Genomic DNA, 18,676 nt, shown 5'->3' with positions numbered 1-18,676 from the left:
GATTTAGATTTCTCCAACTCTCTTACAGTCCTTTTTTCTCTCTGAACTCTCTCACTCACATTAATACAATATGAATTCTTTTTTCACCCTAATTACAAGAGATTACATAGTTTAAATAGCAGTCTTACGGCTGAAAGAAAAAACTAAAGTAACCTTGGTGCACTAAACTAACTTAACTGAATACTAACCAACATAACAACTTTAACTGTATAACATAAAAAATGTTTTCTGTGGATTACGCCGCTTGGCATCCGCATAACTATCCTGTAGGCTTTGAGCAGCGAGCATACGCTTTCTAATCATCGCTAGTGCATCCCAGGCCTCTCTAACAGCTTCGGGTCCAAGCAGTTGTCTTTCTCTGACCTCGTCCCTATTAGACTATGGTGTCCCACATGGAATAAGTGTAAGAATATTGAACCATTAATAAGAACATGTGTAACTTCACTAATCACCAATTGGTTTTTAGATGGAGCCTCATGATTCTTGTCATGGTATCAAGTGTCAATTCCCTAGCGGGCATTCGATCCACACCGATCTAAAAGAGTGAGTCAAGCCGCACGAGATCCGCATAGTGCGAAAAGACACTTAAGATCCAAAAGACATAAGCGAGCTGAAAAAATGGGCCACTTGTGATCAGGTGATTCAAGATTGGTGAGCGAAAAATCGTCACCATCTTGAGGGGGGATATTAGACTATGGTGTCCCACATGGAATAAGTGTAAGAATATTGAACCATTAATAAGAACATGTGTAACTTCACTAATCACCAATTGGTTTTTAGATGGAGCCTCATGATTCTTGTCAGTCCCAATGTAACGGCGATCGATACCTCCTTCCATAAAGTAACTCATAGGGTGTCATCCTGATCGTTGACTGGTAGCTATTGTTGTAGGAGAATTCTATTAGTGGCAAATACTTACTCCATGATCCTCCGAAGTCAAGTACACAAGCGCGCAACATATCCTCTAAAATATGTATGGTACGCTCGGACTGACCATCAGTTTGAGGATGAAATGTCGTACTAAGACTTAACTTGATACCCATGGCTTGCTGCAAGCTTCCCCAAAATCTCAATGTAAACACCGATCCTCTATCGGATACTATGGTCTTAGGGATTCCATGCAATCGTACTATTTCTTGAACATAGATGTCTGCATAGTGGTCTACTGTGTATGTAGTCTTGACAGGCAGGAAGTGAGTTGACATGGTTAGTCTATCTACTACTACCCAAGTTGAGTCGTGTTGCTTATTTGTTCATGGTAGTCCTGTCATGAAGTCCATAGCTATGTCTTCCCACTTCCATTTTGGGATACTAAGTGGTTGCAATAAGCCTACAGGGCACTGATGTTCTGCTTTCACTTGCTGGCATAGTAAGCATTTAGACACATATTCTGCTACGTGTTTCTTCATTCCCGGCCACCAATACAATGCCTTAAGGTCGTGAGTCATCTTGGTCGACCCTGGGTGAACTGAGTATGGAGTATTGTGTGCATCTTCTAAAATCTTCATCTTAATTCCATAGTCATTCGACAAGCATACCCGGTCCTTATATCTCAAGAACCCCTGTCCTGATATAGAGAAATCTGTGACCTTGCCTTCTTTGATTGCAGCTATGTGAGATACTAATGTGTCATCATGCCCTTGCCTGATCCATATATCTTTTAACAAACTTGACTGGATGGACAAGTTAGCCAGTTTACCAATGACTACTTCTATTCCGGCATTGATGAACTCTTGCTGAAGCGGCTTTTCTATTCTGGATATTGCTGCTAGATTCCCATAACTCTTTCTGCTTAGCGCAGCAGCAACTACGTTTGCTTTTCCCCGGTGGTATAGGATTTCGCAGTCATAATCCTTTTCTAGTTCTAACCACCTGCGCCGCCTCATGTTGAGCTCCTTCTGCGTGAAGAAATACATTAAGCTCTTGTGGTCTGTATAAATCTCACACCGTTCTCCATAAAGATAGTGGCGTTAGATTTTCAATGCGAAGACCACCACTACCAATTCCATATTGTGCGTTGGATAGCATTGCTCGTATTCCTTCAGCTTTTGTGAGGTGTAGGCTATCACTTTGTCATTCTACATCAGCAAATAACCCAAACCTTGCTTCGACGTGTCACGATATACTACAAACTTGTCGTTAGGGGGTCGGTACACAAAGTACTGGTGCTGAGCATAACTTATCCTTGAATAACTGGAAACTCTCTTCACATCTATCTGTCTAGTTAAACTTTTGCTGTTTCCGGGTCAGGTTGGTAAGCGGAGTGGCTATCTACACACTTCCGATAATAGCCTGCTAGCCCGAGAAAACTTCTAACCTTTGACGCATTCTTAGGTCTTGGCCAATCTTTCACAGCCTCTACCTTAGCTTGGTCTACAGCAACTCTGTCCTTGGATACTATGTGGCTGAGGAACGCTACTTGTGATAGCCAAAATTCACACTTCTTGAACTTGGCGTAAAGTTTATGCTCCTTCAGTCACAACATGGTCATTCTTAAACGTTCTTCGTGCTCGAATTCGTCCTTGGAGTACACCAAAATATCGTCAATGAACACTACGACAAATTTTTCCAAATAATCCTTGAAGACTCGATTCATTAAATCCATAAATGCGGCTGGAGCATTGGTAATACCAAAAAACATAACTAAAAACTCGTAATGTCTATATTGAGTTCTAAAATCTATCTTGGGAATATCCTCTTCCCATACCTTGAGCTGGTGATAACCGGACAATAAATCAATTTTAAAAACATGGTTGCTTCTCGAAGTTGATCAAACAAGTCGTCGATTTGGGGTAGTGAGTACTTATTCTTGATTGTCACCTTATTCAGCTCGCGGTAATCTATACACATCTGCATGCTTCCGTCCTTCTTCTTCACAAATATAACTGGGGCTCCCCATGGCGAATGGCATGATCTAATGAAACCCAAGTCCAAGAGTTCTCGTAGCTGCGTCTTCAACTCCTTGAGTTCAGTAGGTGCCATCCGATATGGTGCCTTTGAGATAGGCTCAGTTCCTAGTACTAGTTCAATTGTGAAGTCAATTTCCTAAGTCGGCCGCAACCCTGGTAAGTCGTCAGGAAATACTTCTGGGAATTCTTTTATAATGCGGACGTCTCCAACCTTCAGTGTTGTTTCCTTTGCCACATCCGTGACGTTGGTTAAGAATGTGTGACATCCTTTCTCAATCATCCTTTGTAATGACCCACTAATCTAGACTAATTGGACCATTATCGAAACTATACATAAAACTTACATTTTTACGAAAATACCATAATTTATTGAGTAACTTGCAAAATAAGAGTTATTTACAAACAAACAGAATACTAATGAGGATTATGGGATCCCATTGTTTTTAAAACAAAACATGGTTTAAAATAAAAGACATTACATAATAATGCGGAAAATACACATAAAAACCATAAAAACATAAAAGGAGACTATATCCTCGAATCGAATAACGCTCGGCCCCTTGACTCCATTCATCATCGATACACATCCTCCAAGCGTCACGAATCTTACCGCCTCTAAACTTATTTTCCTGCACATAAACAGAAAGGAGTGAGCCTAATGCCCAGCAAGGAAAACCTAACACATAGTCATATACATAATTTCATAAGAAAACATAAAGACATATCATAACACATAATTCACTTATTATAATGGCCATTATTACTTGGGGTCCCATAGACTAAACAAGCTTATGCCCATGAGATTAGTGGGGTCCTACCAGCTAAATAGGCTTATGCCCACAATCTTTTTGGGGTCTTGTTAGTCAAATAGGGCATAAGCCCAAGCCTACAACATACACATCAATAACATATTCATAACAAAACATAACACATTAATAACATAAAACATATAGATAACATAAGCACATAACATATTAATTCTAGCCTATTTTCCTTACCAAAGTTACCGAGATTATGGACTGAGTTGGGACTTTTGGAACACTCCTAAAACCATAAGAAAGAGTGAGTCTAAAGAAAGGAGATGAAATGAAAGAGATGGAAAGACTAAACCATAAAAAAACATACTTACCGACTTATATGCTTAAGAGCTTGGATTCCCTAACCAAAATGAGAATAAGGTTAGGGGACTGAGTATAAGGTTTTGAGAAAGGAAATAACATAAAATACAGAAAGGAACTAGAGTTTTGGGTTTACCTCAAAGATTGCAAGATCAATCTAACATCCACCGAAATACTATAGCACTCACTTCCCAAAGTGTTTGATAAGCTTATGATGTTTAAGCTTATAGTTTTTCCCCAAACCAAGTGTTTACACTCTCACACTCACTTAACACTAGCAGCCTCTGAACTTAGAGCAAATGGTGAATAATGGCTGGGTACTAGGTCCTATTTATAGAGTTTGGGAATGAATATATCTTGATTTTACTTGAATAAAAATAATGGCTTTTTAAGTGAAAATCATTTGAATAATCGTTCAGCAGAGGCTGAAGACTCGTTCAAAAGATGCTGGACTGTTGAAGGAGTTTGAATGGCTGAAGGGAAAAGAATTCAAAAGTATTTGAATTCATGCTGGTGGAGGCGATATATCGCCCCCTATAGGCGATATATCGCCTAGACCTTTGTTCCCGAAGCGACCGTGCATCGATTCGTGTTTTCCGTATCTACGTGCTGCGACATATCGCCCCCTATAGCTGCGATATATCGGCATACGCTGAATATTTAAACACGAATTTACACATTTTTAGCTAAGTTTGAATGGATTAAACAGCCTTGACTAAGCCCTCAACGTACTCAAGGCTGCTGACTGACCCTATAACATTCAAATTTTACCCTTATTTAATTTAATCCTCAAAAATACTTAATCCTTAATTACCATTCATAACATGTGGTTAAAATCCTATTGGTTGATTTCTAAACCTTATAATATAATAATATAATCCTTAATATCAGTCACATTAATAAAACCTTAGGTTATACTTAATATTCTTAAACTATAGGTTAAACTTAGAAAATCTATAAGTACTACTATGAGTGTCCAAATAACTCCCGGTCTGAACCAAAAATCCATAGTAACAAAGATAACACTAAACATACTATAATACTACTAAACAATTAGCTAAGTAAAGTTCTTGGACTCTACATCCTTTGAGCTTTGAGAGATGAAATAAGCGGTGTTCATAGTCTTGAAACCTTTCCCATAAAGCATAGTTTCTGACCGTCAGGAGTTTCAAACGTCACTTGCTTACATTTACAGTCGATGGTTGCACCATGCCTTGCTAGCCAATCCATGCCTAGTATCACGTCGAAGTCTTTGATCTCTAGCTCTATCAGATCACCTTCTAGTTCTACGTCCTCAATTTTGATCGGTACGCCTCGTACTATTTGTGATGATAGGACTACTTTGCCCAAAGGCAATTCTGTCACAAACCTAGTTCTAAATCTTTCACAAGGTTTTTCTATTTTCTCTATCATTCCTAACAAGATATACGAGTGTGGTTCTCCCGAATCAAATAATATTGAACATATATTATCGAGAATAGGAATCTGACCTGTGACCACTTTGGTACTAGCTTCAGCTTCTCCCTTGGTCAAGGCAAAGACTCTGGCTAGAACCATCTTATTCTCCCTCTTCTCTTCTGCTTGTGTTGTGGACATTCCTTCTTCCGATGACCTTCCTGACCACAATTGTAATCTTCTTTAGTGTTTGCACGACACTCCCCAGGATGTTTCTTTTGACATTTGGAGCACTGCGGGTATTCTACATAACCCGACCTATTACTTCCATTGTTTGTCCATCCTCTTTTGTCATTGTCGAATTGCTTATTGTCAGGATGCCTTCTCTTCTGGCCATTATTGTTGCTATGTTAATGATTGTTGTTGTGGTTTCGACCATTCTGAGGTTGATTCTGCTGTTTAGGTTCAGGCTTGATGGCCTCCTCCTTATTAACATTGGCATAGAGCCACTCCACCTCTATAGTTGTTTCTAGAGCATCGGCGTAAGAAGTGCTTCCAGGATTTGCTAGTTTGACTCCTAGCTCAATCTTTGGTCTGAGTCCCCTAAAGAACTTGGTGACCCTCAGGAAATCGGTTGGGACAAACTCTGGTGTAAACTTGGCTAGTCAGTCGAACTGTCGTGCATACTCTGGTACTGTTAAGTTGCCCTGCTTTAGACTGGTGAACTCTTCTACCCTTGTAGCGATGACTGCCGAGTTGTAGTACTTCTTGTGAAAGAGCTCCACAAATCTAGTCCATGTCATGGTGGCGACGTCATGAGTCTGCTGTACTAAATCCCACCAGATTCTAACATCCTTCTTTAGAAGAGATGAAATGTAGGATATGCGGTCCGCGTTGTCAAGATTCATGTGTGCTAGGATTGGCTTTACATTACCGAGCCATTCTTCCGCCTCGAAGGGGTCGGTTGTCCCTTCAAAGTTTGGAGCATGTTGCTTACGATACCGCTCGTAGATTGGCTCTATGTACTGAGCTGGGTAGGGCGCATAGTTTTCCATTGGCCATCCCCCATAAGGACCTACTTGTTGGGGGTGCTTGAGCCATTTGCTAAGGCTGCAGTTGCGGCTGAGGCTGAGTCTGAGTCTGTGGCTGCGGCTGAGCCTGCTATCATTGTTGCTGCAGCAATTCTTCCACTTGTTGCCATAGTCGAACAATTTCAACGGTATTGTCAATCGGAGGCAGTGCACTTCTGTTAGCACCAGCATTGGTAGCACGTGTTCCCCTTTTTCGGACTGGAGGGGCTTCACTAGTCTCATTGGCAGTGCTGGAGGCATTGCCGGCTGTGCGTGCAGACCTTCTAAGCGGCATCTTCAGCAAAGTTCTAACAGTCGAGAAAAAGCGTGTTAGAACTTACCCTAATAGGCTCTAAGGCAAACTTAATCTAAACAAACATAACTCGGACCTACTAGTTATGATTTCTTATGAAGAAAATTATATAAGCCATATTTATAATTAGGGTGTGTTTCTTTACTTAGAAAATACGCCATCTTTATTATTTCTAAATCTGTTTCTAATCATCCTATACGAATTAATTCTCAGGCTCGAAACTCGTCGTTGTTCCAAAGTTAAGCATATTGAGGGAGGGCTAGGATCAGTAAAATCGTTCCCACTACTATGGCCCCCTAAACTCTCAACATAGAATCTGGTCCATTGATTTGTATCCACCCTCACCGAACTTGGTCATTATTTATTAAATTTAATATTTATTATGATTGTAAAAAAAAATCAAACTCATACATGTCATTCAAAAATAACAATAATATTCATTTGGAAAAAGGTTTTCACTAAGTCCAATCATAATAATAATAAATAAATAAACTAACATAACTGGGGTGAATCTAAAAATTAGGATCTTCTACATCTGACCCTTCATCTAACATGTCATCATCTATTTCTTCATAATCATCATTATCTTGAGCCTCAAAATTACCTTGGGGAAGATTCTTAAAGATTTTATGCTTTTGTTCATTAGTGAATTGAAATTCCAACTTAGAAGTGAACCTAAGTATGAGAAAATAGTATCTCATGGCTACCGGTAAATCATCATCATCATCATCTATAGTCTCCCATATTTCTTCTAATGTTGAAATTACAGAAGGGAAATCTTTAAAAAGCCTAATTACTAGGACATGTTGCTCCGTAGCTCTTATCATAATTTGCTTAGTAGTATGAAGATGAACTATCTCCTTGTGGAATAAGATTAATCTCTGAGTGATTCTTTCTAATAATCCTACTGTACTCCTTGGCTCTCTAATCCTTTTTATTGCCTTAATGGCTCGGATATCCTGATGGGTCAAGGCTCCATCCATTCATAACTAAAAACATAATGGATAAAACGTTAGCTATAAACATAAACATAAGCATAATAAACATAAACACTTACATTGGCGGTTAGAATTGGAGCTTGTGCGTGTGTATCAATGAGAACTTTATGCATATGAATTGTGTCTCTGATACCAACTATAATGCCCCGACTAATTGTAACGCCCTAGGTAGCCAAGACAGTTACACTGTGTATTTATAAAGGTGCGCGACTTGCTAATCAAGTCATTTAGTTAAAAATGTGTCACTGACATCACTAATGAACTAGGGTTAAAAGGTTTTGGATATAAAATATACCTTTCATATAATTAAACGTTTTGTACAAGGGATCCCAAAAGAAACAGTGTTTGAAGGTCAATTTACAAAATTTCCAGAGTACAAACAACCACTAGCCACTCTAAGGGCAAAACAGACATTTATGGTCCTCTTGTTCCTTTCTCCTCCTCAACCGTGGCAGCCGAGCAGCTGATCATGCACATTCTTCCTTCAGAGCTCTCTGATTCAAGGCTGATCAAGCTTACCCTTGCCTTTACCTGCACCAAGTAGCACTCGTGAGCCAGGGCCCAACAAGAAAATATACGTTGTAGCACAAGCAATGTTAACAATTTGATAACCCTTAAAGCATGTTCATACACTTAGCATACCACATTAATCACATAGTCCATAGACATAACTAGAGAATCAACAAACCAACACTCAACTATTCAGCATGACAAATCCATCAACCAATAATAATAATCAAATCACATGATAATCAGGGTCAACGCCCTTAGGTCGCACCCTCTGTTTACCCCACTAACTCTGGTCCTCTTAAACCGAGCTTAGTGAATAATAAGCTGTCCTCAGCTACTAGTGGCTGAGCCGCACCCTGTGCGCCAATGTAAACTCCAGCACTCTTAGGCCGTTTGCTTGTTATTCACATGGCATAATACCATCCTTCATAAAGCATACAAAATAGGGAACCCTTAGTCCCATTGTAAATTCACAACCGGGTGCAGTTTTCTTACCTTTAATTTCCAAGTGTAATGATTACGAGAGATGCCTCTTGAGCATGATCTGTTTCCCCAGCCCTAGCTTATACCTAGTCACAACCAAGATAAGGGATACCATTAATAATTGTAAAAAGGTTTCCGGATAAGGTTCTAGCCTCCGGGACATCGAATTCCACCAAACACGGTAGTAGAATCGATTCCGAGCACCCTAGGTTATGTTCCCGCTCTTAAAAACTCCAAAAGGCCACAAATGTCCTTAATGGCCGCAGCCCAAGCTCCCTTTGCCGCGGCATGGCCCCAACCAGAGGCTCAGCCTCGTCCAAAAACTAACATGGGCTGCGGCCCTACATACCCCATGTCGCGGCCCGCCCTCCATCTCTAGCACCCATTAGCTTCAGAGGGTCGCGGCACACAAAGAACTATGTCGCGGCCCGACCCCTTCGAACCCAGAAAAACCACCATTTTTAACACTCAAACCTCACTCAAAACCACCCATAACCATCCCAATAATATACTCCAATTATCACAAAAATTCTAGCATGATTTCAGTAACATAAGCCAGCAAAAACCTAATCTAGAAACGCATCAAAACACCATTTTCATTTCTCAAACCCACACACTCAAGAACACCAAAACCAGTCAGAAAAACCCAGAATTCAAACACTATATCATAAATTGGAGCTTACCTTCACTGAAGACTCAATCCTCCAAGCAATTACTGAGCTAACTCCCAAGTCTTTAGCTTCAATTCAACCTTAAATTCAAACCCAAGAACTCTTAAAATCCAGCCCCAAAGCTGCATAACCAAATGATCAAAAGTATAATTCAATGCTTACCTCAGTTCCTGGTTAGATCCCTTAGCTTCTACTGAATTAATCTTCCAAATCCTCTACTCAATTCTCTGAGTTCTAGCCTAGTTCCCTTAATTTTTCTATAGTTTTCCTTGAGAGAGAAAAACAGGAAGAGAGAAGGGTCGGTTCTTGGTGTTTTTACCACTTTCTAAATTTTACTTAGTTTATCCTTAAGCAATTAAGTCAATCCCAAGGCTCGGGGTACTGAAAACATCCCCGAGGGAAAAGTGGTAAAATTTCCCAGTATTCCCACCTGAGCTTCCTAACCTCAAATATATCTCCAATTATTTATTTCCATAACCCGATAACCCAAATAACCATCTAATACCCGAAATACCCCTTGACTTGCCTTAAGTCAAGTATTAGGTCCCGTTGTGACTTTCCCACTAACTTGCTCCCTAGGATTGCCTCAAGTCGCATGCTGTAGATTTACCCACATAATAATGTGGTCCTCACAATTATAACATATAATCACATTTACGCCCTGAACGGGCTAAAATTACAAATATACATTTTTAAGCTATACGGGGCCTACATGCATACTAATACTCGTAGACATGCATTTCACATATACATTCATATAACCATACAAGCATGCTTATCACAGAATCGTGCATTAAACTACTTAATTTACACATAAACCAATCGTGCCCTCCAATCACACTAATCAAGGCCCTTAAGCCTCATTAGTGATTTTGGGTCGTTACACTAATTCTAGACATCGGACCATTAAAAACTACTAAGACATATTTACTATTTTGGGAAACATACATAAAAGATAATATAACTTTATTATTAAAATCCAAAATATTGTGCCAAATACAAAGTAAAGTATGAAATATAAAATACGGTATGGGTACCCTTTGTTTAGTACATAAAAACATCATAACTTTAATCAAATATTTAAAGAGCTAAGTGCGGAAATACATAAAGACATAAAATAAAAGACTTCATCCTCGATCTTCCATCAGTCCATTCAATTAATTCATCCTCAACACACATGCCAAGCTGCCACGAATCTTTCCCTCCTTCCATATTCATTTTCCTGCATCATGCTAAAAAAAAAAGGAATGAGCCTAATGCCCAAAAAAGGAAAATCTACTAACAACATATATCATAAATCATAAACACAAAACTATATCATATACATATACTATAAAACATATGACTATAAAAAAACGTATATCATATAGGACTACAATATTAATGGCCATTAACTCATTAACGTGGCATGTGATAAAACCATCTAGGTCCTCAGTCTACAAATCGTGGTAGGTTAGATCACAAGGTAGTATATCATAACCCATCTAGGTCCTTTGTCTACTAATCGAGGTAGGGTAAATCATAACTCTAAATCCACGAAAATGATAAAAATCTTGGGGTTTGCTATCTAAGCAACTATAAGCCCCAAGTGACTACAAAACATATTTATACATATACATATCATAACATAAAACATGTCATAACATAAACATATAAACACATATAATCTAACCTATTTTCCTTACAAAAAACCGGGATATGGAGACAAGAACATGATTCGGAACACTCCTAAAACCAACAGTAAGAATGGTGAGTGTCTAAAGAAAAGAGATGAAAATAAAACTAAACCATCCGAGAGAAACTTACCGAAAAGAACCTTAAGTTTCAAGAAACTTAAACACCTAATCAAGAATCATAAACAAGAGTTAGGATCTTAAAGAAAATAAAAGAAAACTAAAGAACCATGAAGAATTGAACTTAAGGATGAGAGTACCTTGAATGATCTTATGACTTGATCTATACCTTGATATTGAAATAACTCAATATCTCACTTCCCAAGTATTTAGAAAAGCTTATATTGGAAAAGCTTTTAACCCAAAACCCAAGTGTTTCTCTCTATAGTAACCTTAGCAACTTGAAGGCTCCGAAGAATACTTGAAGAATGATGAAAATGACTGAGTACTAGGTCCTATTTATAGAGTTCAAGGAGTGAAACTAACCCCTTTTCATTTGAATAAATAAATGAATATAAAATGAAAAAGATTTGAATTTTCATTCAACAGATGCCCAGAACTCGGTCAAAATCGTTCAAAGGCAGGTCTAAGAGGTTAAGACTGTTTTCAAATTTAAAAACCACAAACTTAAAAAAAAAATGCACTAGGGGCGATATATTGCCTACCTTGGGCGATATATCACCTAGACCATTTTCCCAAGCCCTGTTCGTTCGTTTGTGTGAAGTCGACGTGTTTTCCGTATCTTCCGTAGGCGATATATCGACCTTTACAGCTACGATATATCAGCATACGTTGATATATCAAACACGTATTTGCACTTTTTCAACATTTTTGAATTGATTAAACAGCTTTGACTGAGTCAAAACGTGATCCTAACAACTATTGGAAGGTTCTAAAGCTTCTAGATCTTTCTTTTATTTAAACTATTCATCAAAAATACTTAAATTCTTAATAAACATGATTACGACAAGTGTCACATTCTTAATTATTCTATCCAAACCTTAGGTTGTAATAAATAATATTTCTAGGACCAACAATATTAATCAAACCTTATGTTATAAATTTTTTTTTGTTTGAGGAAAAGAAGAACTTTATATTCAACAATCACAAAACAAATACAAGGCCAGCATTAGCTAACAGCTATAACAAACAGCAAGAAGTAAAAGTTACAGGGAATTTATACGGCCAATTACATCTCTTTCTCTTTTCTTAGCCTTGGTACAATTAATTCCCTTAACTCTAGCTTTGATAGCTAATTTTATAGATGAACTAACTACCATCACTGAGCTACAACAGAAATCAAACACACACCTATTTCTATTACACCAAACTGAGTAATATACTGCTGAAAGTATAGCATTCCACACTAGATACAACAGGTCTGAACAGACATTGGAGCTCCAAATCTTCCAGGCTTCAATGGTCAGAGGCCAGCCCCTAAAACCAGACCAGCAGCTAACTTCTTGCTAAATTTTCTTAGTGAAAGTGCAATCAAAAAAGAGGTGTTGATGGGACTCAGTAACACTATCACAGACCGGGCAGAGATAGGAGGCCAGATCCATAATTTTCCCCAGATTATCTCGAGTAAGAAGGTGTTCATTAATTACTTGCTAGGAAATAAATCTGTGTTTCGGGACACATAAGCGATGCCATATAACAGATGCATATTGAACCTCGCTAGCTATTGTAAGAGAAAGATAAAAAGTTTTCGCTTTGAATTTACCTCTTAATCCCGAAGAGATAACAGCAGCAAAATCTATTACATTCCTCAGCTTCAATAATTTCTGAAAGTACCAGCTAGTGTCACTTATTATGGGAACAGACCAGAAACTTTGGCCTTTAAGGTAGATCGAGTCTATCCATTTGACCCATAAGCAATCCTTCTTGCTCGATATAGCCCAAATATACTTGGCCATCAACGCAATATTCCACTTCCTGCCCTCAAAGAAGCCAACTCCTCCATACTTTTTGGGAAGACAGACTTGCTCCCAAGAAGTGAGGTGAAGTTTGCTACGGTTCCCTTTCAACCCCCAAAGATAATCTCTGTAGCTTTTATCTATGACAGCAACAACTTTCTGAGGAAGGATGAAGATATTCATCCAGAAATTCCTAATTCCAAGAAGGACTGAATGAATGAGTTGGGCTCGGCCTGCAAAAGAAAGATTCCTGCTAGCCCAGGAATGGAGGTTGCGCTGTATTTTTTCAATGATTTCCCCACAGTCTGCAGCTCTCCATTTAGTTGGTCTTAGGTGAATTCCAAGATACTTAAGCGGAAAAGAGCCTTCTTCCATTTGAGTAATCTCCAAAAGTTGAGATTTACAATCGTCTTTCATGCCTCCAAAGTATATATGAGACTTAGTGTTGTTGATTGAGAGGCCTGTTGTGGCACAAAAGCTATCAATAGCAGACTGTATGAGTCTCATTGATTTCACATTACCCTTGGCAAAAAAAACTAAATCGTCTGCAAAACAAAGATTGACAAGATTTACATGCTTACATAAGGGATGGAAACCAAAACCTTTTTGTTTAGAAGTCTGAAGTAAAAGCCAAGTCAGATACTCCATAATCAAAACAAACAAAAGAAGAGATACCGGATCTCCTTGTCTAAGACCCTTTTCCCCTCTAAAGGTGCCATGAAGCCGACCATTGAGCATCAATGAATAAGAGGTTCCCTATAAACAGACCAACACCCAATGTATGAACCTCGAAGGGAAACAAAGACCCTTGAGCAGGTCAGCCACAAACTGCCAATCAATTGTATCGTAAGCTTTACTGAGGTCGATCTTCATGATGCATCTAGCTGAGATGTTTTTCCTCGTATAACCCTTGAGCAAGTCCTGAAAAATAAGTATATTATGAGCCAGGAGACGATTTTTTATGAATGCCCCTTGATTACTGTGGATCAAGAATGGAAGAACTTCAGACAAACGAGAACACAGCATTTTAGAAATGCATTTATAGAGCGTATTGTAGCAAGCAATAGGTCTATAATCTGCTGCTGTTTTAGGGGAACCAGTCTTCGGAATGAGGGAGATAACGGTCTCATTAAGATCGCTGGGAAGAACACCATCGCGAAATTTTTTTAACACTGCCATACTTATGTCTTTTTCTATCTCATTCCAAAGGCCTTTGAAAAAACCTGCACCAAACCCATCCGGACCTGGGCTTCTAATGGAGTGAATGCCAAACAGAGCTTCTTTTACATCATTCTTAGAGAAAGGCCTGATCAAATTGACCTGCTGCGGAACAGATAGTTTTTCACCAAACCTCAGGCTATTGGTATCAATCTTTTTAATGGCCGAACTCTTCTTCCCCATGAAATTCCTGAAATGATTAAAGTAATGCTCTACCACCTTATCATAATCATCAATCACCTCCTCATTTACCACAAATGAAGTAATTATATTCTTAAACCTCCTCTTTTTCATGATTGCATGAAAGTAATGGGAGTTTTCATCATTAAATTGCAACCAAGTTATCTTACTGGTTTGTTGGAGGAAACTAACATACCTCTTCCTAGCTTGAATAAATTCTTGAAGCTTGATCTTTTCAGTTAACTGGTGCATTGTATTGAGAGGGTCATTAGCTAAGGCACCTTGGGCCAAATTGAAGCTTTACTTAGCTACCTGATAGCTGTGAGGAATATCACCCACTTCCTTTTTGTTGAATTTCTTTAACATGTGTTTCACCCTGTAAAGCTTCAGGATAATACCGGCAAGGCCTGCTTTAGAGGTAGCTTTGTTCCAACTATCAAGAACAACATCTTTAAACTTACTATGCAACATCTAGCAGTCAAAGAACCTAAAAGGCTTAATACCAATATTCCCTATAACTTGGTTCTTGATTACACAGTAACTATGATCTGAAATACTGTCCCATTTACAAATTCCTTCTGTGTTAGGGAAGAGATCCAGCCATTTCTCATTAGTAAAGACCCTATCCAATTTTGAGTATATTCGGTCCCTTATTTCATGCTTATTAGACCAGGTGTAAGAGGAACCAGCACAGCGAAATTCATCTAATTGGCCTAAAGACAGCCAATTTTGAGCATCATAAACCTCCTTTGCAGTTATGGGTCTACCTCCATTCCTGTCTTGATAGCTAAACATAGCATTGAAATCTCCTAAAACAATCCAAGGAAGATTCAGATATCCTAACCCAGCAATCTTATCCCACAAAATTTTCCTGTCCAAAATAGAGTTAGAGCCATACACAGCAGTTAAAAAGAACTCTGTAACATGACTAGAAACTCTGATTTTACAATGCACAAACTGAGTATCTTCACCAAGAATCTGAACTTGCACAAACTTCGATTGCCAAATAAGCAATATTCTGTACAATATCACACTACTCGAGTAATAATCCCAGTTGGGAAAACTATTACTAATTATTCCTGTTGTTTTCTCATGGTGGACTTTGGTCTCAAAGAGCGCCCCAAAACCAATATTATTCAATCGACACAAGTCTCGAATATCTCTCTGTTTATTACCTTTATTCATACCCCGAACATTCCAACTAAGGATGTTGCACTTCTCCATATTGACTAGAGTTAGTATTGGTAGCCAAATTCCCATCCCCTGGCTCTTGGAGCGCTGCATATCCATTTCAATTTAATGCTTTAGAAGGCTGGACAATATTGGTCTTGGTTCCTCTCCTTCTAGGCGTTATCCACTCGCCTCCCGTTCCAGTGTTCTTTGCCACCCCTGTGTTACTAGCAGTAACTTGCTTTGCAACTTTACCTACATTAGCATTAGCTGACTTGTTTATAACAGCAGCTGTATCACACGAATTTAAGGCATCCTGAGAAGTAGTAGAGGTTACAGTCACAGCAGCTACTTCACTTGAGGCTTTCTGAGAAGTAGTTGCCTGCTTATTTTCAACATAAGTCTCAGCAATGTTCTTTTCAGCCATCATCTCTGATTTCTTATTATCCGGATTGGAATTTTTGACCCAAATGTACCCCTTATCCTTCGAACAATTCACCATAATATGTCCCAAACAATCGCATGTTTTGCATTTAGAGGGAAGCCATTCGTATCCCACCAATTGTTCAACTAGTTGATCTCTTTCATTAACAAACGAGATAGTCTTAGGAGGGGTCTCAGAGATTTCCATGTCAACAAGAATTCTCGCAAATTTGACCATCGATCTATCACGAGTAACTTGAGCAATCATAATGGGTTTGCCTACAGTACTAACTAGAGCACTTAGACTCTTACGACCCCAATATTGAAGCCCCAAGTCGTTTAATCGAACCCAAACCGGAACCGATTTCACCATCTTCACTGTGTCCATATCAGGTGTCCAGGGACGGAGAACAACTGGTTTCTTGTCGAAGTGAATAACACCAGTTTCCAGGACAAGATCCCTAGTAGCAACATCACGAAAGCTCACCAAGGTAAACCCAGAATTCATGCAAACTATCCTGTCAATACCAAGGTTACCCCAGACTCTTTTCACAAATCCTTCGAATACTCTAAAGGGGGGATTAGCACCCAAAACTACACATACAATCGATGTGCGCCAAAAGGAAGCTTCAACCTCAATTTCATCAATGTCTAGTTTAGCAATTATTTGATCCCCAGCCTTCATAGGCTCTATGAAGTCCAAGCTAGTAGCCATAGTTTTCACCTGGTTGGCTTTGAATTTGCTCCACACGTCTTTAGCTGAGTTCTGGTAATCTGTTTTCTCCACCTCCTCGGCCCAATTCGTTGCTTTGGACGGACCTGCTGTGCCCTCTGTATCCCCTGGCAAAAGATGTTCAGCATACGAATCAGCTTCCAGCATTTCACACGGGTCATGGTATTCCTCAACACTGTTCTCCAGTACAACATGTTCTTGAATTGAAGGGAGATCTGGTTTCAACTGAATGCAGTCCGTAGAAATGGCCACCGCCGCCGGCTTCGGTGCCTCCTTTTTCTTCCGACTCATGGGGAAAGAGAAGAAAGCTCCACACGCTAAAAAATAACCTTATGTTATAATTAATATTTCTAAACTATAGGTTAAACTTATAAAATTCATAACTATTGCTATGAGTTTCCAACTAAGTCTCGGCTTGAACCAAAATCCATTGAAACTAACATACTACAAACTATACTAGCTACTACTACTACTACTATCTAGCTAAGTAAAACTTATGGGACACTACATTAATGAAGGTTAGGCACATTCCAGATTCAAAAAGAAATCTAATTTCCTTGGGAACTTTAGATGATGAGGGATGTGAGTACAAGACTGGTAAAGGTACTATGAGAATTACTAGAGTATCCTTACTAGTAAGGAAATGTGTTAAGAAGCATGGCTTGTATTTCTTGGATGGAAAGACCATACCTCCTGCACAGGCAGTAGCTGTTAGCAAATGTAATTCAAATTCTAAACTATGGCATGCTAGAATGGGCCATATCAGTGAACAAGGTTTAGTAAACAAGGTTTATTGCTTAATTATAACCATGCTAATATACCTTTTTGTGAGATTTGTGTACAGGGCAAACAACACATGAACAAATTCCCTCACAGTAGTTATAGAGAAAAGCAAGCATTGGAATACATCCATGCTGATTTATGGGGTGCAAGTAGGATTAAAACTCCCAAAGGTAACTAGTATATTTTATCCATTGTTGATGATTTTAGTTGGAAAGTTTGTGTATTTCTGTTGAAACATAAAAATGATTGCTTGGAGAAATTTAAAAATTGGAAAGTGTATGTTGCAACTCAAATATTCTAAAATCAAAACACTTAGGACAGATAATGGACTTGAATTCATAAATGATGAATTTAATGAATTGTGTGTGAAAAATGGTATGCAAAGACATAGGACTGTGATTAAGACTCCTCAGCAAAATGGTATTGTTGAGAGAATGAATAGAACACTTCTAAATAAGGTTAGATGTCTTTTGATTGAATCTGGTTTACCAAAGAAATATTGGGAAGAAGCCTTGTATACTACATGTTATGTAATAAATAGGAGTCCGAGCAGAGCAATCAATCTCAAGACACCAGAGGAATTATGGAATGGGAAGCCTCCATCACTGGTACATCTCAAAACCTTTGGTTGTGCAGCATATGCACATAATGTTGAAGACAAACTGAGTAAGAGATCTGTTAAATGTATTTTAATGGGATATCAAGTTGGTGTCAAGGGTTATAGATTATTGTCTATTGAAACTAACAAAATTACAGTTAGTAGAGATGTAATTTTTAATGAACTTGATTTTCCATTTAAAAGGAATGAGAAAGGTACTATTTCTGATGTTTCAGGTAGCAGATTACCATGCAAAACTGGAGTTCAAATCGAGGTGGAACCAGCACATACTGTGTTGAATGAACAAGACCAGTTTGAACATGAGATTGAAACTGAAGCACAAGAAGAAGACCTAAGTGACTACTAACTTGCTAGTGACAGGACCAGAAGAGATATTAGAGCACCTGTGAGATATAGTGAAGCTAATATCATTGCCTATGCATTGTTAATTGCCGAGGGACCAACAAAAAAAAATCCAAGAAACTACTCTAAAGCAATCAACAATAGAGATTCTC

At 38.6% G+C, this 18,676-nt stretch overlaps 1 protein-coding gene across 1 annotated transcript; it reads right to left on the bottom strand.

Moving 5' to 3' along the window:
- Positions 1-6,586: 6,586 nt before the first annotated feature.
- Positions 6,587-14,706, bottom strand: LOC133832534 (uncharacterized). The gene is made up of 3 exons (XM_062262864.1): positions 14,037-14,706; positions 12,864-13,601; positions 6,587-6,759 (listed from the first exon to the last, which is right to left on the bottom strand). Exons 1-3 carry the CDS (start codon positions 14,704-14,706, stop codon positions 6,587-6,589), a joined length of 1,581 nt encoding a protein of 526 aa, XP_062118848.1.
- Between the last annotated feature and the right edge of the window lie 3,970 nt (positions 14,707-18,676).

Source organism: Humulus lupulus, chromosome 4 (genome assembly GCF_963169125.1).
Source record: "Humulus lupulus chromosome 4, drHumLupu1.1, whole genome shotgun sequence".
In the NCBI taxonomy this organism is placed as follows: Eukaryota; Viridiplantae; Streptophyta; class Magnoliopsida; order Rosales; family Cannabaceae; genus Humulus; species Humulus lupulus.
The sequence above is the reverse complement of the archived record's forward strand: the minus strand, read 5'-3'. Positions and strand labels throughout refer to the sequence as shown.

Coding starts and splice junctions, on each gene's coding strand:
- LOC133832534 (XM_062262864.1), bottom strand. CDS start 14,706: ATGCACCAGTTAACTGAAAAGATCAAGCTTCAAGAATTTATTCAAGCT. Junction 13,602..14,036: donor TCTTCCATTCTTGATCCACA/GTAATCAAGGGG, acceptor TTTGTTTTGCAG/ACGATTTAGTTTTTTTTGCC. Junction 6,760..12,863: donor TATCTCTTCGGGATTAAGAG/GTAAATTCAAAG, acceptor CTGCACGCACAG/CCGGCAATGCCTCCAGCACT.